Source organism: Meriones unguiculatus, chromosome 2, assembly GCF_030254825.1.
Source record: "Meriones unguiculatus strain TT.TT164.6M chromosome 2, Bangor_MerUng_6.1, whole genome shotgun sequence".
NCBI classification, from domain to species: Eukaryota; Metazoa; Chordata; class Mammalia; order Rodentia; family Muridae; genus Meriones; species Meriones unguiculatus.
In genome coordinates this window covers 119,489,177-119,513,049 of record NC_083350.1, presented here as the reverse complement: position 1 = coordinate 119,513,049, position 23,873 = coordinate 119,489,177, and the positions used below count along the sequence as shown (strand labels likewise).

The 23,873-nt window shown below is 42.0% G+C and overlaps 2 protein-coding genes across 4 annotated transcripts in view; one reads left to right on the top strand and one right to left on the bottom strand.

The window, feature by feature from the left end:
• Osbpl8 (oxysterol binding protein like 8) overlaps window positions 1–16,084 on the bottom strand; it is a 141,584-nt gene extending 125,500 nt beyond the window's left edge. Inside the window, exon 1 of one of the 3 annotated variants that reach the window (XM_060378039.1) lies at window positions 16,066–16,084. The gene's annotated coding sequence lies outside the window, so the exon portion shown is untranslated. Of the gene's footprint in view, window positions 1–15,389; window positions 15,700–16,065 lie in introns of those variants that run through there. The other 2 variants (XM_060378040.1, XM_060378038.1) reach the window with 2 other exon arrangements.
• LOC132652528 (skin secretory protein xP2-like) lies at window positions 14,772–17,377 on the top strand. The gene is made up of 3 exons (XM_060378624.1): window positions 14,772–15,326; window positions 15,471–16,324; window positions 16,464–17,377. Exons 1-2 carry the CDS (start codon window positions 14,772–14,774, stop codon window positions 16,071–16,073), a joined length of 1,158 nt encoding a protein of 385 aa, XP_060234607.1. The 3' UTR covers window positions 16,074–16,324; window positions 16,464–17,377.
• The last annotated feature ends 6,496 nt before the right edge of the window (window positions 17,378–23,873 follow it).

Genomic DNA, 23,873 nt, shown 5'->3' with positions numbered 1-23,873 from the left:
GCCACAGAGGTGGACATTGCAGACAGTCCTGATGATACCTGATAAAACAGGGTCAGATGGAAGGGGAAGAGGTTCTCCCCTATCAGTGGACTTGGAAAGGGGCAGGGAGGAGATGAGGGAGGGAGGGTAGGATTGGGAGGGAATGAGGGAGCAGGATACAGCTGGGATACAAAGTTAATAAAATGTAACTAATATTTTAAAAATAGCAATAAGTAAAAAAATTAAAATACGCATACAAAGCAACTGTTCATTTAATTAGTTGATTTATTCATTAAGATGTTATAGTTTTACTTATATAAATCTTGTCCACATTTTGTAATAGCTTTGAATTTCATTTGGGGGACACTGATGTAAATTATGCTGTGTTTTTCATGCAAAATGCCACCTGCCTTTTGATTAATAAGGAAGGCATGCCCTTTCTAAATAAAATCATGCCATCTATAAAAAAAATAAAATAAAATGAAAGAAGAAAGAAGAAAGAGAAAGGAAGGAAGGCAGATAGATTTTGGAAGGCACTGAAACCTCTCAGCAATTGATGAGAGTTCCTTCAAATGGAGGAATATTGATTTGTCTGACCAATATGACTTATCCCCAAGCTAGAGATGGAGGAGCCAAACTGATCGGATGAAGGTTGAAGAGTGCTTGACTGGCCATAAAGATACCCATATGACTGACCAGGTCCTCAGTGCACATTGTAGGGACAAGCACGACCTCTTGGGGTTTCTGAAGAGGAAAGAAGCCCCACCCAGGCGTCATTTGTAGTGTAGATTATTCCTAGAGGCAGGGAGCAGGTGGCAATGACCCACCCACTTGGTAACCACTAGAGGGACTCTGCCCAGGACTACTGCTAGATGGTTATAATGTCTGTGGGAATGGTGGTGGGGTTGCACCCCTAGCTCCTGGAGTTGTGAGGGGCTTTGATCATTGGACTGGGAATAATCTAGGCAGCTTTCCTCAAACTACCTGGAGAGCTTCAATCTGCTCTTGACAAGTTCAGAGGGAGTCCACTTCAATGCGTATGATCCCTGTTGAGAACTCTATGAACTTATTCCCAGATATGAATCTGGTCCCTGAACAGATGCTCATCCATAAACAGCCAAGGGTCTGACCAGCCTGGAATGCCATGAAGGGTACCCTAGTGACACAGCAGTTCCATACCAAGGCAGGTCACAGGGAGAACATGAATATGGGCTTGTGAATGCAAGATATCTTAACACAGAAATCACAATGCTTAAGCTGGGTGTGGCAAAACACATCTGAATTGCCTGACAAGTCAGAGGCAAGAGTATCAAGAGTTCAAGAAAGCCAGTGATAGGGGTACACACAGCACTTTGAAGGCAGAGGCAGGTGATCTCTGAGTGTTCCAAGGCAAGCTGGTCTACATATCAAGTTCTAGACCAGCCAGGGCTACATAGCAACACCCTGTTACCAAAATAAAATAAAATAAAATAAAAATAAAAATAAAATAAAATATAAAAAATAAAAAAGCAAAGTCATCCTTGGCTATATGTAAAGTTTGAGACCATCCTGGTCTACTGGTCTACATGATACCTGCCTGCTTTGGAGCCCAGGAGTTAGAGGGTCAGGAGGTACAGAGAACTCTTGTTAAATTCTTAGGTGGTCTTGTGGCTCTGACTATCCTATCCAATCCTTTTGCCAAATATTATCAGTCTGCTACCTACTGTTTTTACACATTTTCCCCCAGGTACAGTGAATTCTTTCAGTTCATAGCAAAGGACCAGATGCCCTGCCAGAAACATTCTTTTTTCCTTCAGTTCATGTCAGCTTTTTTGGATCCCAAGACCAGCAAAGTCTTCTAGTATCCTATACTCCTTCCTATCAGCAATTTTCACAATGACTTGTAGTTTTAGTTATACAATTTGTAGTTTGCTGCATTCCCATCCCTCCCATACATACACAAGCTTAAAGAGGTCAGAGCACATATCCACCAATCTCCTACTGCACTGTTGGCTCCTGGTACGGTGATTTGCTCTCAGTTTGATTTATGGTCTTCTAATAGTGACTTGTGGAAGCACAAAAGAAAATGTAGTATTTTAAAATGCAGTAGAAACCTAGACGTGGTGGTGGGCGTCAGGCATAATCCCAGCATTCAAGAAGCTGAGAAAGGAGGTCTGCAGTTCAGTGCTGCCTGTGCCAGAGTGTGTCACAACCCTCCCTGGCTATCCTGATTTACAGAAACAAGCCCCTGTCTCAGACTACAACAAAATAAATTGATAAAAGAGATAGAATACAAAAATAGAAAGGCACTATAGACATTCTTATTATCTTTTAATCTTTAGAAATGAGGATACTCAACCATCTGGAAGCTTTAACTGGGAAATAACACCTTCAGAAGATAGAACAATATCACAAAGTCCTCTGTAATTATGTTTGTTGCTAGTACTCAAACTCATTGCTAACATTCAAATGTCATGCAGTTTGGGATAATGCAACCTATAAACCTAAGGGGTTTGCTGTGTAGTTTCGTTAGCTTTTGGACTAGGGTTTTGGACAGCTGAAGATAACCTGCAACCTGCTGTCCTGCCAGAAGACATGGAGCTTCTCATCTTCTCTCTACTTATATGCCACCAGGCCTGATTTATACAGTGCTGAGGAGAGAACAGGGTCTCCTGAATGCTAGGCAAGAACTCTACCAACTTAGCTACATCCCCAACTACATCCAGTAACTTAAGATACATCCAGCATCTAAAGTACTTAAGATAAAATTACATTTAGATGTTAAGATTGCATTAAGGGGTGCACGCCAATGGGGTAGTTGCTTGGATTTAAATTAAGCCAAAGACAATCAAAAATTATGTAACACTAGTTATATTTAACCAATAATTACCATGCAAACTTCTGCAAACTGTTCTGTAAAATCTGACAATCTTTAAAATGGAAAGAACTCATTCACCAGCTTATTTCTCTAAAGTTCAGTGCCAGATCAGCACAGCACCAACCAAAAGAGGAAACAGAACTAAAAGCCATCTTGGTATATAATTTTAACTATTTACATCCATACAAAGGTTACCTCAAGCCAGGCATGGGAACACAAGTACAAGGTTATACAGCGAGTTTGAGATAGCCATAGGACCCAGCTCACAAAAAAAAAAAAAAAGACAAGGAAAAAAAAAGTCACCTCCATTCAGAGTAGCTATATCTTTGTTGTTGTTCTATTTTCTGAAACACAGGTTTTCTGTAACCAGGCTGGCCTCAAACTCCTGACACTCTTCTCTACTCCTGAATTCTCTATCACAGGGAGAACCCACCGTTACCAGCCTGACTATTCAGTTTTACAGACTATTCAAGCTGCCAGTGCACAAAATGATTTTGAATCTACTCTTTTCTCATCACCTTGTAAGAATGTTTTCTTCCAAAGTGGTTGTACAAGTTTACATTCCCACCAGCAATGGAGGAGGGTTCCCCTTTCTCCACAAGCTCTCCAACAAGTATTGTCATTTGAGTTTTTTATCTTAGCCATTCTGATGGGTGTAAGGTGAAATCTCAGGGTCATTTTGATTTGCATCTCTCTGATGGCTAAGGATGTTGAGCATCTCTTTAAGTGTTTCTTTGCCATTCTACATTCCTCCACAGAGAGTTCTCTGTTTAGTTCCGTACCCCATTTTTTTTTAGTCCCATCGTACCTCATTTTTTAATTGGATTACTTGACTTGTTGCTTTTTAACTTCTTGAGTTCTTTATATATTCTGGATATCAGCCCTCTGTCAGATATAGGGTTGGTGAAAATCCTTTCCCAGTCTTGAAAACCAATCTGACACTTTTTCAGACAATTAGAAATAGTGCTTCCTCAAGATCCAGCTATACCACCCCTAGGCATATATCCAAAATATGCTCAAGTACACAACAAGGACATTTGTTCAACCATGTTTGTAGCAGCTTTATTTATAATACCCAGAACCTGGAAACAACCCAGATGTTCCTCAACAGGGAATGGATACAGAAATTGTGGTACATTTACTCAATAGAATACTACTCAGCAATTAAAAACAAGGAAACTATGAAGTTTGCAGGCAAATGGTAGGACCTAGAAAAGATCATCCTGAGTGAGGTATCCCAGAAGCAGAAAGAGACACACGGTATATACTCACTTATAAGTGGGTACTAAATCTATAAGATAGGACAAACATACTAAAATCTGTATACCTAAAGAAGCTAAACAAGAAGGAGGACCTGGGGTAAGAAGTTCAATCCTTACTTAGAAAGACAAATGGGATGGACATTGGATATAGGAGAAAATGAGAAGCAGGACAGTAGCCTTCCACAGAGGGCCTCTGAAAGACTCTACCTAGCAGTGTATCAAAGCAGATGCTGAGACTCGCCAAACTGTGGGCTGAGTGCAGGGAATCATATGAAAGAAGAGAGAGTTAGTAAGACCTGGAGAGAACAGGAGCTCCACAAGGACCAAATATATCTGGGCACAAGGGCTTGTCTGAGACTGATTCTCCAACCATGGACCATGCATGGATATAACCTAGAACCCCTGCTCGGACACAGCCCATGGCAGCTCAGACTCCAAGTGTGTTCCCTAGTAAGGGGAACAGGGACTGTCTCTGGCATGAACTCAGCCTAGCTAGGCCACAGAGGAGGACATTGCAGTCAGTCCTGGTGAGACCTGATAAGCTAGCGTCAGATGGAAGGGGAGGAGAAATTCCCCTATCAGTGGACTTAGAGAGGAGCAGGGAGGAGATGAGGGAGGGAGGGTGAGATTGGGAGGTAATGAGATTAGGAGGATACAGCTGGGATACAAAGTAAATGAACTGTAATTAATATAAAAATAATTTTATTAAAAAATAATGTTTTCTTCCTCTAGTCACTGTTCATGTTTAACTAAAACTGACAGTTCTTATTTTGCTTCCTAGGTGATGATAATTTGGTTCAGAAGAAGTTGTTTTACTCCAAACATCAAACTAATTCCCAAAAAAATCTAATTTACCACACAGAATATATGCTAAAATAATGAGGTCAAAAGCATGAAAAGTCTGGGTATGGTGGCGTATGTCTGCAATCCCATTCTTGGGAGGTAGTGGTCAGGCTTGGCCACTGGTAAGTTCAAGGCCATCCTGGGCTAAATGGGACCCTATGTCAGAGGAAATGGGGAGGGGTATTCTAAATATGTTTTTGAACAATATTATTACTAAAATAAATAAAAGATAATTTTGGACTCACTAATCACCTCCTATATATAAATTCTGGTTTATCTATTTAAAAGCTGGTCATATTTGTACTTTGGGCCCACGTCACAGACAGGTCTGATATGTGACTTCTAGTTTTCCCAAGTGACATGCTATAACACAAAACAAGCTTATTACAAAACTACAGATCATGAGATAGAACAAATTTTAAGAATAAAATTCGAGCCAAGCCTTTGCCCTCCCCACCCCCCAAGGGAGGAGCAGTCCTGCTAGGCCACAGAGGAGGACTTTGCAGCCAGTCTTGAAGATACCTGATAAAACAGGATCAGATGAAAGGGGAGGAGGTCATCCCCAATCAGTAGACTTGGAAAGGGGCAAGAAGGAGATGAGGGAGGGAGGGAAGGAGGGAGGGATTGGGAGTGGGATACAGCTGGGATACAGAGTTAACAAAATGTAACTAATAATAAATAAAAAGAAAAAAAAATTTGAGCTGGGTACAGTGGCTCATGCCTATAGTCCTAGCACTTAGGGAGGCACAGGCAATCAGATCTCTATGAATTCGAGGCCAGCCTGGTCTTCAAAGTGAGTCCAGAAAAGCCAAGGCTACACAGAGAAATGCTGTCTCAAAAAACATCTTTTAATTAATTAAAATAAAAAGAGATTATAACAAAAGAACAAAATTCAATGGTCTAATGTAACAACATGGCTCAGGAAAGCTGTGTAGCATGCTGAAAAGAACATGGCAATGGAACAAAAGAGGTCAAGGCTCAACTTCTCACTTGGCCCTTAGCAGTTAAGTCTCTCAAGGTTTCACTTAAACATGGAGTTTTCAAAAACTGAAGTAATTCCCTTTGTAGAACATAATATCATTTATTCCAGAACTGTGATAAAGATTATGCTGTATAGCACTTTCCTGATATGGATTCTAACCTCTAATATCTTTCTCAAAAGAATCCTAAAAAGCCAGCTGTCCCCAGTGCTCTTCTTACTAATACCCAGAACAACGAAGTGTTTGTCAAGGTCACATATCTCACTAGACAGATAATACACTTCCAGCAGGATTTTTATTTTCCTAGTGTGTCAAATATACTGTTTCCTAGTGTATTTGAAATACTAGGATCCTTGGGCCTATCACAGAAGTCTCAAAGAGTAATTCAAGTCTTCCTTAAGGATTGTGCTCACAACAATGTTGCTATAAACTACACACTAATAATTTTTTTAGTTCTGTATTTTAAATGTTTTAAGATCTATATTTTAAATTATAGTTAAAATTTACCTGATTCTACATATTTTGTTTTCTTCAAAGTTTTTTCTAAGAAAAATATTAACCTTGTTTTGACTTGAACTACAAAAGATAAATGTGTTTCTCATTCATTAAATATGGCAAACAGTTATAATAAACTTAATGAGTTACCCAGTTTCCCATAAGTTAAATTTTATATCCAGACTTAAACTGAAAATCTACTAATAATCAAAGCTTAAAAAAAAATAATCAATGCTTAAAATGTAAGATCTAGGGCTGGAGAACAGAACCTAGAACTTCACACCGGCTTGACAACCATTCTACCCACTGAGCCTATGTTTTCATTTTTGCTTTCTTTAATTCTTACATCTTTTCTCCAAAGAATAAATGAAAGTTAGGCAGGGATGCTGGCACCAAGTAAAGTTGTCTGGCATTTAAAGGCCTACAGCCCTTGTAGCTCTTAGCTACCTCCCATTTAACCTAAAACAAAGCCAGCCAAAAGAGAGTCTACTGTCTTGATCTCAAAGGCTCCATCCAACTCCTGCTCAAAGAAAAAGCCTAACTCAGGCTGAAGGAGGCAAGGACACCTAGCCCTTGCAACTCTAAGTCAACCAGCAATCACAAGGCATCTAACGGAAAACTAAGCATGAAAAAGAATGATTACAAAAACAAAAACTGACCACAGGGGACTGGGGATGCTAGTACAACATTAAGTAGAAACAAAAAATTTTTGATTAACATCAGCAAAATGCTAGGCATGGGGGTAAAAGGGAGCCTCTTAAGACAGAACAAGAATCACAAGTATGAAAGTAAAAATAAAACAAGCAGAATCTAAGAAAGCCTAGCAAGCAAGCAGAAAAATGAAGGCAGAACATAGACCAAGGACATAACAGACGTTTCATAAAGTTGGAAAATGCCTATAATTTACACTGTAATGGCAATGTGTACAATATTCCAACCTCTTTGAGGATGGAGTAGTTTCAAAGCACAAGTCTTAGCCAGGCTCTCTGATTCCCAGGCAAGAGGCAGGGAAGGGATGTGTCACCACCTAAACAAACACCCTTTGATGTAAACTCATTTCCCCAGGTAAAAGATTTTGAAACCTGGAAGTGAGACTCACAGAGAATGTCTCAATAGGGTGCCTGTTAGTATCTCAAAGGGGAAAGGCTTGAATTGTGCCCACTGCCAGAGCAGCAGCTAGATTCTAACATTACATTCTTACAAAAAAGTTCGCAATTACCCTCAACTATAAAGTAGATTCAAGGAAAGTGTGGGCTACATGATTCCCTGTCTGAGAAAGAACAAAAGTGAGCTGAGGACATGGCTCAATAGGGAATAACAGTTGCTGAATACACATGAGAACCTAAATTTGGATCCCCAGCACCCTAAAAAGCCAGGTGGTATGGCCTATAATCCTAGGGCTGAAGGTACCTAGAACAGGAAGACTGATACAGGAAGTGGGCTGTGCTAGCTAGCCGACCTAACCAGAAAAACAGCAAGACCCAAGCTCAGTAAAAGCCTGTTTCAAGGACATAAGGTGAAGAACAATAGATCAGGACTTCCAACAATTGTCCTCTGGGGACAGACAGACAGACACACACACACACAGAATGTATACTTCCATAAGAATGTATGTTATCCAATTATAGAGTTTTAGAATGAGCACTAGGCATTATGGTGGCTCACTCCTATAATTACAGCACTCATGAGGCTAGAGGCAGTAGGATTGCTATAAATTTGGGTCAGCTGCAGTTCTACGTAAACCTGGGCTACAGTGTGAGACCCTGTCTCAAAACAAACAAAACAGTATTAACAAAAGGAAGTTATAGGAAGAGACCTAAAAGGTAATCTGTTTAAATTAGAGACTGACAACACAAATTGAAAACACAGCTTAAGAGGTAATGGGACGAAAGCAAGGAGACAGTTGTAGGGAGGGCTGACATAGAGGCATATAGAAAAGGGGACAATTAGAAATAAGAAAAATAGGAAGTCTACCCAAATTTTTTAAAAATTCAATGGTCAGAACTGATAAAATCCAGGAACCTTGGTATTATCAACTGCTTTTTTTAATAACTCAGGGACTACATAACAAAATCTAAAGAAAAGGAATTGTAATCTGTGCATATCCCCTGACTCAGCTATAATATTATTTACATAGTCATAGTATCAACATTATTTACTTTTATCATTTATAAACAGCCTCAGGACATGATGCAGGGCAGAAAATCTGTTATGCAGGAAATATAAAGTAGCCATAATTTTAGAAGGAAATAAAGACAATAAAAAAAATGGAAAACTGTTGTAATGTCTTCACCTGGGCTGACAACTAAGTAGTAGAGAGAGCTTTTGCCTAAGAGGATGCAAGGTCCTACCTTTGATTCCCAGCATCATGGGTGTTTGGGGGAGGCTTTAAATATGAAATTGGTAGAATTAGGTATGGGTCAAGATTCAAAAGAAGTTAGCCACGGTGATGCACAGCTATATCCCAGCATTTGAAAAACAAAAGGCTCACATCAAGTTCAAGGCCAGCCAGAGCTACACCAAGAGATCTTATCTCAAAAGGAAAAGAAAGAAAGAAAGAAAGAAAGAAAGAAAGAAAGAAAGAAAGAAAGAAAGAGCCAACAGAGCCTATGATCTTTACAGAAGCAATATAGCTTTCCTTCACTCCATATACATAACAACCTCTCATGAACTCTTCCTCATCCATTCCCTTACAGAGGAAAAGTTCTTTAATTAAAGATATTGATTTTTTTATAGCTGAAAATATTTTTCCCACAGGCTCACTCTGTCTTTAAGGCAGTGAGTCTACTATGAGCGGCTTCACTCCCCAAGAGGACATTTAGCAATGTCTTAAAACATTTTCTAGTTGTTACAATTAAGAAAAGTATTCCTGGAATCTAGAGGGTGAAGGGATGGGACTACCCATTCTCTAACGCACAGGAACTCACAACCAAAAAATTACCGAGCTAAATACTGTGTGCCGAGTTACTCTGCTTTAAGGGAACTCTTCTAGTTTTTAGGTTTTCTCTCTTCCTAGTCCTTATGGTAATGTCTGCATACAAGAGAAAGCTTTCATGGGCTGGGTGTGAAGACTGCCAGGATTCATCTAAACACAGACTCAGGGACTGTCCTCTGGATCCTCACAGGCCTCTCAGGTTTGGCGCCTGGCCCCACGGAGTCCACAGCATATGGTGTGTGTATGACTAAACAGCATCAGGTCACAACCACCCACCTGGCTACCGTTCTCACGGACGCTCTTAGGATTTCCCGTACTTCATCTACTTGATGGCTTATAGCTATGACACCATTAGCTGCTTAACCCCACATTTTCAGTAGCTTCCCATGATCAAAATTACAGTCTATTGTACCCTGTTCCTGTTTGGTGTACAGCTTTCTTCCCTCTGGAACCTGTTTGTTTACTTAGAGAGCAGGTATGTGTTCAAGTGGGGTGGCCTAGGGGAGGTGGGAGTGTTATTGTGGTGTGTCAAGTACACCTGTGTGTGCAGTAGCACAGGGACATCTTTTTGTGAGGAGGCCAAGGTATAACCTAGAGTGTTATTTCTCCTGCACTGTTCACCTAGGATTTCTAAATTCAGTCTGTCTGAACTGATTAGGCAAGGCTAGCCGACGAGTGAGCCCCAAGCACTCACCTGTAAGGGAACTCAGGTCCTCATGCACGCAAGCTCCTCATGCCTGCACAACCATGAGCTCGATACCTAAACAGGAAGACCTTGCAAGCACTGTACTAGCTGAGCTATGTCCCTAACATTCTACCCCTGCTAATTTAGGGACTCCAGATCCTTTGAACCTATGTCTACTACCCCATAAGACCTCCAGCCTCCAGACCTGGCTCCTCAGCTGGAAGAAAAGGTAAAGAAAGAACACCCAGCTCTCTGTCACTTCAACCCAGCAGTGACAGTACGCCATTTCCAGCACATCCAACTGATGACAGGGAAGACGACTGTGGGAAGCAATGAACTGCATCTGCCCCTCCTACCCCTCTCCAGCAGGGCCTCACCCGCCTGTGAGCAGCATGAGCATCAGCTCACTGGCTCTTACTGCTCATGTGTGTTTCCTTCACTTTCTAGTAAAGAATTCCTACATCTCTTTCCTTCTAAGAACACGAGAAACTTTTTCACAGCATGCTAGGCCACTCTACATGCTTTCCCTTTCAGTCTGTCAACTCAGCCTACACTCCCACTTCCCCCCAACCTCCTGCAGTCACCTGGTCAGTGTAGGAACAGTGAGTAGTTCTGAACTCATGGTCTGGCACGACGCCAATGCTGCTCTGCTTCTCTATATGTCTAGAATAATGATAAGAGAGTCCATCACTGGCAATACCTGTAAAGCATCCACACAGCACTATAACAAAAGCCACAACACTACAACACACAATGTGATTCTTCTTTGCATCTGAACTGCTCATCTTAAATAGTAGGACAGCCACAAAACACAGCACTGTACCCCTGGCACACCTTGTTTCTGGAAGTCCTTCCCCTATTATTGCTTGAACAATGTAGAAACCTAGTAGTCAGCTCAAAAACTACTGAATTCTAGAAAACAGACAGCAAACATCTTCATGGTTTACATTCACCCATATCACTATAAATAGAGAAAAAATTTAACTAAATGTTATAGTAATTTGAAAACTCCCTGGTTTTGTTGGTTTGTTTCAAAACAGAAAAATGTGATGATAAAGATAATTTCTTTTAAAACAAATTACAGGGGCTAGAGAAATGGCTCAGCAGTTACAGCACTTGGTGCTCTTTCAGAGAACCCAAATTTGGTTCAAAACACACATATCAGGTGACGCACCACAGCCTTCCGGGTCCAGGGGATTGATGCCCTCTTCTGGTCTTCATGGATACCTGCATTCATGTGTAAACCCACATAATGACCCTCATACACACTTAATTAAACATTTTACAGGAAAGAAAAGCCTAAAGGTCAGATTATCTGCCAGTTATAACCCATACTTTAAGCTGCACAATTTTGAGGAATCTAACTTTCCTTATGGTCTGTGATAAGGGACAGTAATATAATTAAGATTCACATCTATTAGAAAACATTAAGTTTTACTTAAAGGAAACAACCAATGGGGCATAAATGGGCATTCCTGTAATAACAGCACTAGACTAGGGATCAGGAACTCACTGTCAAATCTGACTACAAAGAGAATTAAAGGGGAGATGGACACAGACAGAAAAGGCACAAACTATCAATCTGCTCAAGGACCTTCCTCTATAACAGCAATATTGCCATTTCTAAAAACTGAAGTATTCTATATTTTCACTTTTTGTTTCGCTTGGTTTTTGGAAACAGGATTTCTCTACATAGCCCTAGCTATCCTGGAATTCAATCGTAGACCTGTGCCACCACCACCACATACCTGTTTTCTCTTGGGGAAGTAACCATTGGGATGGAAAAAGAAAAATTCTTCCTAATGTAATAGGGGAAAAAACACTGTGCTTATTGTGACATTTAATATTTGTTTTGTTTGCTAAAGATTATTTTGTTTTGACTAAGCTACAACCATTCCCAACATTTTTTTTTACTTTCTTTCTTTTTTTTTCTTTTTTTCCTTGAACTCAGAGATCCACCTGCCTCAGACTCCAAGTGCTGGGATTAAAGGCATGAGCCATCACCAACCAGTTCTCTCTAATTTTAACTTAGCTGCTCAGGCTGGTCTCTCTTGTTTTACACAGAGGATGGGTATCAGAGGTTCAAGTGTGTATGCAGGGGTAGGGGTGTGTGGTGTGTGTGTGTATCAGAGGAATAATTTAAGCGTTCTGGTAGCCTCATTCCACCAGGGATCAAACTCAAATCGCAGGTCATGAGGCGTGGTATCAAAGCCATCCTGTCATCATGTTCAGGCTCACTCTGCAGATCAAGCTGGTTTTGATCTTGTAATTTTCTTGTACCACCACGTCCGGTTTTGGTTCATTCTATCTTACCCTCTTAAGATACCAATCCTACAGGACCAAAGCCTAACATAAACAAAAATCCCCTTCTCCATGGAGCTTCCCAGATAAACGACTTGTTCCTTTTATCATCTCACTACATGTATTTACTTTGAACAATGCTATCACACACTCCATTTGTTCCCAGCCAATCGGTGGAACTACAGTTTTGGTTTTGTTTGTTTGTTTGTTTTTTCCATACACTAACTGATGAACGAAGTAGATTGTTGCTGCTTGGGAGACTTTTCATTGGCTGGTAAGCAAAATGAGTTGTTGCTATTGTGGAGAGTTTACATCACCTAGAACTCTAACAAAGGCAAATTTATTTAGGGTGAGGTTACGGAGTTCCAGGTTAAGGACCTCTCCCCTACGAGGGGCCTGACTCACAGGTTTTGGGAAGCAAATGCCTATTATGTCTTTAGAGTCCATTTTTCACTTCATGTTTTTGTGAGGGTATGCAGTACACACTAAAGTAGAAGGGTAAACCTAAAATCTCTGATGTGGTTCTTATACACTGACATGAAATCTGCACACATTAATCCACTTATTTACCCATGATCCCATCCACAAGAAAACTCCTTCAACCACAATTGCTCAAACCAAGTACTTCTGGTGATCTCCTTGCACTCAGTCACCTACAGTAAACGTTTTTTCAGAGGTTTGTGGGGCTTTTGTTTATTTGGTTTTGGTTCTGTTTTTCTGAGACCAAGGCTGCCAGCTCAAGGTAATCCCTCTTCCTCTATCTCCCAAGTGCAGGCTCACAAGCCAACACCACACCCAGCACCTCAGAAGCGCTAAGTTGTACTTATGTCTCTCTCATACATTATATGTATAAGAAAAAGCACAATCCTACCTCCTACTTTTGATTGCCAGGTATGCCAGATTATTGTTATCCCTGTTTTTAACCTTGTGTACGATAAGAGTATCAAAATATAACACTTCAAGTATTGCTAGAAGGGCAAAAGTTTTCAAAATAATATCACAAAACAAGTTAATATCAATTCTTTGTCTAAGTTATCTATCATTGATGGATTAAAAATTACCCAAACCAAGTTGAAACATACTGAGACTACTCAATTTTTTAGCTAAAATCTTAAAATTTGTCCTTTAAAAACAAAGATACGTGTGTAATGGTACATTCTATATATTCATAATTGTATCACTTTTTTCAAAGCAAGCTGAAAGAGAACGGCATCTCAAAAGATTGCATAGCTATCTCCAAAGTATATTTTTAACTCTCAATTAAAACATGAATTCAGATGCAAAAACCATTTTACCAAATATCTAAATGCTATGAATGTGTCAAGAAACATTCCTTTGCTTCAAAAATGTAACAAAAGCCAGGCACAGTCAAAAGGCTGAGGCAGGAGGATTCTGCCAAGTTCCATGGCCAGTCAGCCTTAGCTACATAATGAATACCATGGCCACCTAGGCAATACAGCAAAACTCAGAAAACAAACAAAAAAAATTAAATTCTAAATGAAAAAGACATTTTGCACAGGTCAGACATTCAGTAATGATCACAACTCAATGAAAGAAGTAATCCATGTCAAGTTTTAATTAAACAAGCATTTCTAGGCACCTGTGCTGATCTTCATGGCTCAAACCGTTCACATGGAATCTGACCGCAACAACTTAATCTCCATAATTAAAGACCTCTAGATAGGTCTTAAGTTTCATCTATTCCATTTGCTAGCACTTTGAGCGAGCACACTGCAGTCATTCTACACACTGGCTACCAAAAGAAAAAGAGTGACCAACTGGAAACGTGTTGTACTTTTAATACGGCGCATTCTAAATTGCACGGCCTTTTCCTTCCTTCTCCAACCTGTTTCATAAAACCAGCATTTTCATAATCTCACTACAAAACAAGCTGTAGCAAGCAGAGCAACTTATCCCAGGCTCTCAGCATGATCAAATTTAGATGAAACCGTAAGGCTGGAGAAAACGTAACAAGCAATTTACCTGTTCCAGGCTTGCTCTCTGGACTCCTTCAAGAGGCAAAAGGTGTTTTAAATGCGTATCTTAAAAGGCCTTTAGATACACTAATTGGGGGCTACTCTAATTTGAGGCTGTTTAGTTAAATTAAAAAAAAAAAAAAAAAAAAAAAAAACAGCCCCGCTATATCCAAGAGATTCTGATACTACCAAATGTTACTTAAATCTCCCAGCAGCAAAAAGGCAAAAACTTCATTAAGTTATTGAAAGCAGATATGCTCATATCATCAGATAAGTTTTTCCATCTGTTTAGAAAGGAACCCAAGTTACTTATTTCAGACGGCATTTAGTTAAAATGAAATTAGGTTATGTTTCACAACGCAGCTGCCGCTCACGAAGAAGTGTTAAATGACTTGAGTGAATGGAAAATCTGCATCTACTGTTGCCTCCCATCGGTCGGGTCTTGAGTGGGTTGCTCAATGAAGCAAAAGCACGCTCCCTGTGAAACTCCCTGGAACCTGCGCAAGCAGCAGACAAAACCTAAAAGTGCACCGAGGACCCCGCCTTTTCTCCAGTGTGGCAAGAAGGCCACCACAGCTGAGGTTAGGGAACGCCGCGACACTCTCTGCAAAGGCAGGCGGGTGCGGTCTGCAGCGCGCGGCACAGCCTCTCCAGGGGCTGTCACAGGAAAGCCCCAAGCCTTGCCTCAACCGCCCCGAGTGACAAAGCGCCGGGTCTTCACCCACCCCGTCCCCGCCCCCGCCCCCGCGCGGGGGGCTTCCGGCGAGGAGTCGCCGGCGCCCTGTCAAACTTCGGGAGGGGCAGACACGCGGGACCCACAACGCCGAGCCGCCCCCGCCCCAATCCTGGGTCCCCGCTGGGCTTTGTGCTGCTGCAGACGCACCGACCGTGGGCCCCAAAACACGCCACCCCCGCCAAGCCGTGCCGGTCTCCCTTCCTTGAAGGGACAAAGAAGCGGGAGAGGAACTCTCGGCGCGGGGTGCCCGGGAGTGCCCGCAGCTCGGGCACGGAACGTGGGACCCCCCCCCCATAGGAACCACTCCGCTGCCCCCCAACTCCGGACAAGCGCCACTCACCGGTGCGGAGCCCCCGAGGCGGTGGCTCGCAGGGAGCGGGCTTCCGCGGGGTGACAGTGACGCGGGAGTCCGGGGCCCTAGCGTCCGGTGGGACCCCCCAACTTCTCTCGCTCGCCGTCGCCAGCGGCAACTGCGAGCCAGTCCCGGCGGAGGGCGCAGTGGAGCCGCGGCGGGGGCTCGGGCCCCGGGAAACTCCGAGCCCCTTGGGCCGCGGGCCAGGGCGGACCACTCCCTCCTTCCCTCCCGCTGCCGCTCTCGGCGGCGGCCAAGTCGAACGCCGCAGCCGCTCTCGGGCTGCCGCTGCCGCTGGCTGCCGCTACCACCGCCGCCCAGCTGGGAGCGCGTCGCAGCCGAATGCTGTCATCCGCCCTGACGCCGCCTCTCCCGGCGCCGCGAGCCGCCACGAGCCTTCACAGGCCAGGGCCCGCCCCCTCCCGCAGCCCCGCCCCGCCCCCGGCCCGGGACGCGAGCCACGCCCCTTCCCAGTCACGTGACGCCGCCGGGAGAGGCCTGGGGTGCTCTTCTGCAGGGCGGGGCGCCTCCGGGTCCCCTTGCGAGGCCCTGAGCTCGGTCCCCCGAGGGGAGGCCTTGTGGATGGCGGGACCCCGAGCCTGCAGCACCCGAGGAGGCCGCGGAGCGCGCACTGGGCCGGATCCGGCTCCAGATCCAGCCCTACCGGCCTAGGGGAGGCTTCGGGTAGAAATTCTGGGTTGAAAGGCGGTCGGGGAACTGCTGCTTCCTAGTTCCACCAGGACGTTCGCTGTGGTGTCTCCTTCGCTGTCTGCCTCGCAATCGGTTTGCAGCGTGGATTTCAGTCACGCTGGGATGAAAATAGCCTGGCGGTCTGGTTTTTTTATTTTTTATTTTTTGTTCGGTTCCTAGTCATGTTCAGGATCCTCGTGCCAGCTTTTACCCTCATTAAGTTGTACAGTGAGGTTGGTGACAGCTTAAACAAATACGTGGCAATTTGGCAGTACTTCTCAATTTGAAAAGAAAGCCTAATTCTTTATTTTTAAGTACCTCAACTCTTAGACTTAATCTTTGGCTTCTTTTTTTTTTTAATCATGACCCCAGGAGCCCTTTCTCATCCGGTTGAGAGGAAAGGGTTAGACCTCAACACGGGAAGAAAGCGAATTACAATACAGAACAACACGGGAAGAAAGCGAATTACAATACAGAAGGGAGAAAAAGCAAGCCAACAATACAGACCAAGGACACTGAGCCGCCACTAACAAAGCAGTTTTCTGTTATAAAAAAATTCCTTATTCCCTTTCCGGAACTAAGATTTTATTTATTTACACAAATCTCATTACATTTTCTTGACAGGAAATCGGATGACATTCGGATCATCTGGATACTTCAAAATAAATAGGCCACAGAGTTTTGCCTGTTACTGATACATTTCACAGTCGCTCTAAAAGATTGCAGACTTGGCCATCATGTTGCCCAAAGATAAAGCAACTTCTGCCCAGTTAAATGAATTGTGCCAGGCCACTGATGTTTAAGGCACGTCTGGAATATGATAGGTTAACATTTGAAAAACAACTAGCTTTTGCTCGAAGTGATGTTCCAATGGGGGAAGGATTCTGCCATGTTCTGTTCACAAACCTGAGAGATTGTATTTGTACTTCACATAAACATAGGGAAATTTATTGTTAGGTGAAGATGTTAATGTTGTAGTTTGTGAGCAGATTGAAACTTGAAACATATTTCTGAAGCAATGCTTTTTTTTTTTTAGGCTAACTGAAAAGCCAATTTTATTTTTTAATCTATTAGGTTTTAATGTATTTTAATTTAATAGATAAGAATGCACACTATCTAAGCCAAGCAAGAGTTCGTTTGTGGGAGGCTGGAGAGATGAGCTCAGCACTTGTTGTTCTTGCAGAACCTGGTTTCTCTTCCCGGAACTCACAGCCTGCAGTTCCAGAGACTCCCATTTCTTCTGGACCCCCTCAGGCACCGGATATGTACATGCAAGCAAAACACTCATGAGCATAAAATAAATATTTTTTTAAAAAAATGAGTGTGTGACTAGCTGGGCACAGTAGCCCACCTCTGTAGAGTTCCAGGACTACACAGACTCATAGAAAGACCCTGTATTTAAAAATAAAATCAGGGTTAAAATGTGTCCCCCGTTGTTAATTTAAATTATACTCACTGTGAGCTGCTTAACCAATGTTCCTCAAATATTAGATAACAAGAAAAATATACCATCTCAGCTGCTTGCTTTGTGCTTTGCTTTTACTCTGAGAATCGAAACTGAAGATTACAACAAAGGAGGCAAATTGCTTTGCATAATTCTCTCCTGCCTCAGCCCCAATTTTCTTCAATTGGCCTTTGAAAATCTGGCCATTTGTGCAGTGGGGAACAGGGTATGAGAAATTAGGAGACCTACATTAGAGATGTAGCTAATTAGATATGTGTCTAGATAAATTACTCTGCATTTCCAGTTCTGATAAAAGTGTTGGAGTGCCTACTTATTAAGGAATGATAATTTTTCCCCCAGTAGATGAGGCTTACATGAGAAACAAGCCATCAGTATACTAAGGAATATACAGATTCCTGTCAGACTAGCTAGAGCTTTTTGTCTTCATTTAAAAAAAAAAAAATTGGGAGGTAGATGAGGAGTTTAGTTACCGAGAGTTTAGTTACTGAGAGTTTAGTTACCGAGTAACTAGGTTGATGGTCTGAGTTTGCTCACTGGGACCTACAAGGGAAAAGTCAACTTCCATAAGGTGTCTCACATGCCCACACCCATCAACACATACATACACATGCATGTGTACATACACACAATAAAAAAATGTGATTTTTTAAAAAAATCTTTTAAGGCTAGAGATGTGACTTAATGATTAAAAGCGCCTGCTGCTCTTTCAGAGGACCAGAGCCCAGCACATTCTGGATAGCTCACAGCTGCCTGCGACTCCAGCTCAGGACACTGGATGCCCACTTCCGGACTCCATGAGTACCTGTACTCACACGCCCGTAGCCACTCACATACACAACTGAAAATGAAAAAGTTTTTAAATTGAATGCAGGTCGTTGAAAGTAAAGAGGCTATTGAAAAAAGCAAGTTAAGTACATCTTTCAAACACTTCTATATATCAATGTTAACAATTGTCATGAAAAACTAGTGGTTTTGACCTGTATCACAGCTGAATAGAACAAAATACCAATGCATAGCCAAACAAGGCACAGGCTTGTAAATCTTAGCTCTTCAGAAGGCTGAGGAGAAGAATTGAAAGCTCAAAACCAGCTCTGTCTAGAGTGTCATAATTTTTGTCAGCTTGACACAAATGTAGGCATACCTGTGAAAAGAGAATCTCAATTAAGGAATGGCTTCCATCAAATTAGCCAGTGAACATTTCTATGGGACATTCTCTAAATTGCTAATTGACATAGGAGGGCCCAGACCATTATGGGAGGTGCTCTACTTAAGCAGATGGGCCTGGGTGCTACAAAAAAAGTGGTTGAATGTGATCCTGAAGAGAAGCTCAAAAGCAGCGTTCCCTCTCCCTTCAGTCCCTGCCTTTTTCCTGCCTTAGATTCCCTTACTGATGGGCTGTGAGCAGTAAACCAAATGAATACATTCATTCATCCCCAAGTTGTTTGGTTTTTTGCTTGTTTTGTTTTGGTCACAGTTCTATCACAGCAACAAAGAGCAAATTAGAACAGAAATTAGTATCAGGAACATAAGGTATTACTGTAATTAATCTGACCATGTTGTTTTTAGGAAGATTGTAGAAGGATTTTGGAACTTTGGGCTAAAAGTTGGTGGTGAGTGCTCAGAGCTTAAAAAAACTGTTATGGGAGCCCAGAGGATAAGAATGTTGAGACAGGCACAGACAATGGAGGCCTGGCTTGTGAAGTTTCAGAAGCAAAGACTATCAGGGCCATTCATGTCTTCTTTGTTGTTTGGTTGTTTATTGTTTTGTTGTTGTTTTTTTTTCAAGACAGGGTTTCTCTGTGTAACCCTGACTGTCCTGGAACTTACTCTGTAGACCAGGCTGGCCTCAAACTCAGAAATTCACCTTCCTCTGTCTCCCAAGTGCTGATATTAAAGGTGTGTGCCACCACCACCCAGCTCAAGTCACATTTTGAATTAAGAATCTGTGAAAGTAAAACCTTTACCAAGATAACTAAGGCTGAAAAAAAAAAAATCAGCTGTGGCCAATATAGGAACCTCAGAGCCTGCTCAAGACATCTTAAGGCCATGTTCTCAGCACAAAGGAAAATCACTGTCTCAGAGGGACAGAGGGCAGGGATAAGGAATAAAGACAAGATAGAGAGTAAGAAGGAGAAGGGGAAGGAAACAAAGGAGATGGGAGAAAAGGGGCAAAGGAAAGGGGTAAGAGGTATTTGTCGCGGAGGGACAAAGAGCTGTCTCTGGATAGATGGGAGACAGATGAGGCCCATAGGCAAATGGCTTTTTATAAAGGTAAAGGGGGAAGCATAGAATTAGGATGGCTGTTTAATTTTAACTGAGCATGTTAATTAGGTGAGCCAAATGGGGCTTTTGATTGCTGGACTTCAATACTTTGATAGCTAGAACTTCATAGACAGCCTCAAAAGGAGGAATTGCCAAATAAGGGAATAGACATTGGTGGTTAGCTTTAGAAATGTAATCTAACTTTTTTTTTCTTCTTAAGCAAGGCAGAAGGAATTGGGGAGAAGAACAAAGCCTTCCAGAGCCATGTTTGTCATGACCAGACTGGCTGGAGTTCCTTCGACTAACTATCAACCAGGTTACATCTTCAGGGAAGTATTTCCCTCAGGACACAATTTCCCACAGAAATTGTGGTCCTATATGGGACCACGGATGCAACTCAAGATGGCAGCTAAATTTGGCAATGTTTGTCTTCCAGGTAGGACTGGCATCATCAGCCTGAAAGTTGCAAGACTGAAGGGGTCATGGAGTGCTTCCGAGAGCTGGCTGTGTAAGTGGATAAGAGAGGCCATTGGTGGATCTGAAGCCTCCGTTATAATTGAAACCCTAGATTTGAAGGCGTCATGAGGAGAAGCGGAAGTTTGGTACCATGTGGTACACAGATATAACACACATACACAAAAAACAAAAATAAGCCTTTAAAAAATACAACATTTTAACCATGCAACAGTGCTTTCTTTTTCACATTTGGTTTTATTAATACATTTTTTAGATTTATTTATTTTACATGTATGAGTATTTTGCCTGCATGTGTGAATGTGCATGCCTGATGCCCTGGATGGTCAGAAGAGAGCCTCAGACAGCCTGGAACTGGAGATGCAGATGGTTGTGAGACGCCATGTGGGTGCTGAGAATCAAACGTAGGTCCTCTGCCAGGCCAACATGTACTCCTAACCACTGAGCCCTCTCTCCAGACCCCTACATTTCTTTCTTGAAGTTGTTTTCTAAATCTCTTCCTACACAGGCAAAAAGAAACACACTGTTTAAAGTTGGAACTTGAAACTGTAACGATTTCCTGGGGGAAGTAAAACAATATCCAACAGGATGCCAGTTCATCTCCCAACTCCAAGAACATGGAAATAAACATGACAGACTGTCCCCACACCTGCAACTTCATTCAATTATCCTGACTTAAGCCTGGATGTGCAGCACACTTCTTTTTCTTTCTTTTTTAATATTTTTGTTTATTTGGATTTTCCTTTTATTAAAAATAGATTTTTTTTTCTCAAATAACATATTCTGATTATGGTTTCCTCCCCCTCCTTCTAGCTCCTTTCCACACCTAGGCACAACCTTATGAAACAAGGACTGTCCAAAGAGGCTATTGGGTACATTTCTGTTGACACCTACTGCTGGGTACGCAGCCTACCCTTGAGAGTAATTTGTTTCCCCAGTGAACTCCCTTGGAAGAAACTAAATTGACATTTGCAAATGGTTGTTGATTAGAGCTTGCTTCTGGGTTAGACATGGTTCCTCGTGTCCACTTCTCCTTTCAGCTCTAAGTCTGCATCTGGTCCAGACCTCTGTAGGCCCTGTGCATGCTGCTGCAGTCTCTGTGAGTTCATGCATGAGTTGACCATGTTGATTTGACTGTTTTCTTCATGTTCTCCATCCCCTCTGGCTCTTACACTCTTCCTACCTCCTCTTCTGAGGGGTTCCCTGAGCCCTAAGGGGAGAAATTTGACACCCATTTAGGCTTAAGGGTTCTGGGGTCTCTCTCTCACTGTCTGAAATGTCTGGCTGTAGGTCCCTGTATTTGTTCCCATCTGCTGCAAGAGGAAGCATCTCTAACGCTGGCTGAACAAGACACTGAGCTACGAGAATAGCAGAATGCCACTAAGAGTCAGTCAATTGCTTTGTTGTTGCTGTTGTTTTAGAAGAGTAGTGTTTGATTTTACTCTAGGTCCCTGGGCTATCTAGCCTCAGGTTTTTAGTCTCCCAAGCACTGTCAGGTGGGTTCCATCTCATAGAGTTGGCCTTACGTCAAATCAGATATTGGCTACACCCACAAACTGGGCCACCACTGCACTACTTACCCTGAAGGCAGAACATGGTGAAGATCAACAGCGTTGTAGGTGGCTTAGTGTTTGCGTCTCTCTTTTGGCAGCTTGCAGAGTACATTCGTGTACCAAAGATACCAATATGTAGTGGGTGAAGGCTCTGTGCAGACACCAGCTCAATTTGTCCATGTTCACTGAGTTGTGTTGTCTTTAGCAATAGGATTTTACCAACACTTTATAGAAAGCAGCAGCCTGGGTGGTTTGGGGCTTCTCACCCAGCTTTTGACGCTTTGGCCAAAAACTCAATTATATTTAACCCGATTCTAGTAGTGGAAGCTTCATCTGATGACAAGAGATGTTCAGTTTGGGCTCTGTCTCCCTCCTTATCTGGAAATTTCATTTAGATAGCTATCTTAGGATCACTATTGCTATAAAGAGACACCACGACCACAACAACTCTTATAAAGGAAAACATTTCATTGTGGCTAGCTTATAGTTTATAGGTTTAGTCTATTATTGCATGGCAGGAAGTGTGATAGCATGAAAAGGAGCTAAGAGTTCTACATCTTGATTCACATACTGTGACACACTGACCAGGCTTGAGCTTCTAAGACCTCAAAGTGACATACCTCCTCTAACAAGGCCACACCTTCTAATAGTGCCAGTCTAATAGTGGGTGTCCTTTATTCAAGCCACCACAATAGCCTAAATAAACATTTATTTAGGAAGCTTCTATTGTATTATATTTTGATACAAATACAAATGGCCCCTCAAATGACCCTTAATTTTAACCATCTCTCTTTGTATTCCCTCCTTCCTTCCCACTCTTTCCCTCTCTCCACTAGATTCTGTGCAGTCTCCACCCATGCCCAGTTCATCCATAACTATTCTATCTCCATTCCCTTGAGAGATCTATCTCTCTCCTTCAATCCCTTATGCTATACCTAACCTCTGTGGTTCCATGAATTGTAGCTTGGTTATCATTGACTTAGCAGCTAATATGTATATCTAAGCCAATATATACCATATTTCTCTTTCTGGGTCTGGGCTAAGTCAGGATGATTTTTTCCTAGTACCATCCATTTATCTGCAAATTTATGATTTCATTTTTTTAATGGCTGAGTAATATTCCATTGTGTTTACATTTATGTACCACATTTTCTTTGTCCATTCTTCTCTCAAGGAGCATCTAGGTTGTTTCCAATTTCTGGATATTCTGAATAGAGCAGCAATCAACACGGTTGAGCAAGTGTCCTTTTGGTATATGCCCAAGAGTAGTATAGCTGGTCTTGAGGTAGATCAATTATCATCTTCCTGAGGAACTGCCACACTCTTTTCCATAGTGTCTATACAAGATTGCACTCCCACCTGCAATTCAGGAGTGTTCCCCTTGCTCCACGTGCTTGCCAGCATGAGCTATCACTTGTTTTACTGATCTTAGTCATTCTGATGGACATAAGCTGAAATCTCCCAAAGTAGTTTTAACTTTTATTTCCCTGATGACTAAGCTTGCTGAACATTTAAAGTGTTTTTCCAGCCAGTTGAGTTTCCTTTTCTGAGAATTTCCTGTTTAGATATATACCCTATTTCTTTAAACTGGGTTATTTGTTTTCTTGATATATAGTTTTTGAGTTCTTTATATATTTTGAATATTAGCCCTCTGTCAGATATGTATGTAATTGGTAAAAAAAAAAATCTTGTTCTGTTCTATAGACTGCTGCTTTGTCAGATGATGGTGTCCTTCACCACACAAACGCATCTCCGTTTCATGAGGTTCACTTTATTAATTGTTGATCTTAGTGTCTGTGCTAATGATGTTCTTTTCAGAAAGGTGTTTCCTGTACCAATGAGTTCAAGACTATTCACCACTTTCTTGTCTGTCAAGTTCAATGTTTCTGGCTTTACATTGAGGTCTTTGATCCATTTGGAGTTGAGTTGTGTGCAGGGTGATAAGTAAGAATATATTTGGATTTTTCTATGTGCAGCCATCCAATTGAACCAGCACCATTTGTTGAAGATGATACATTTCTTTCAGTG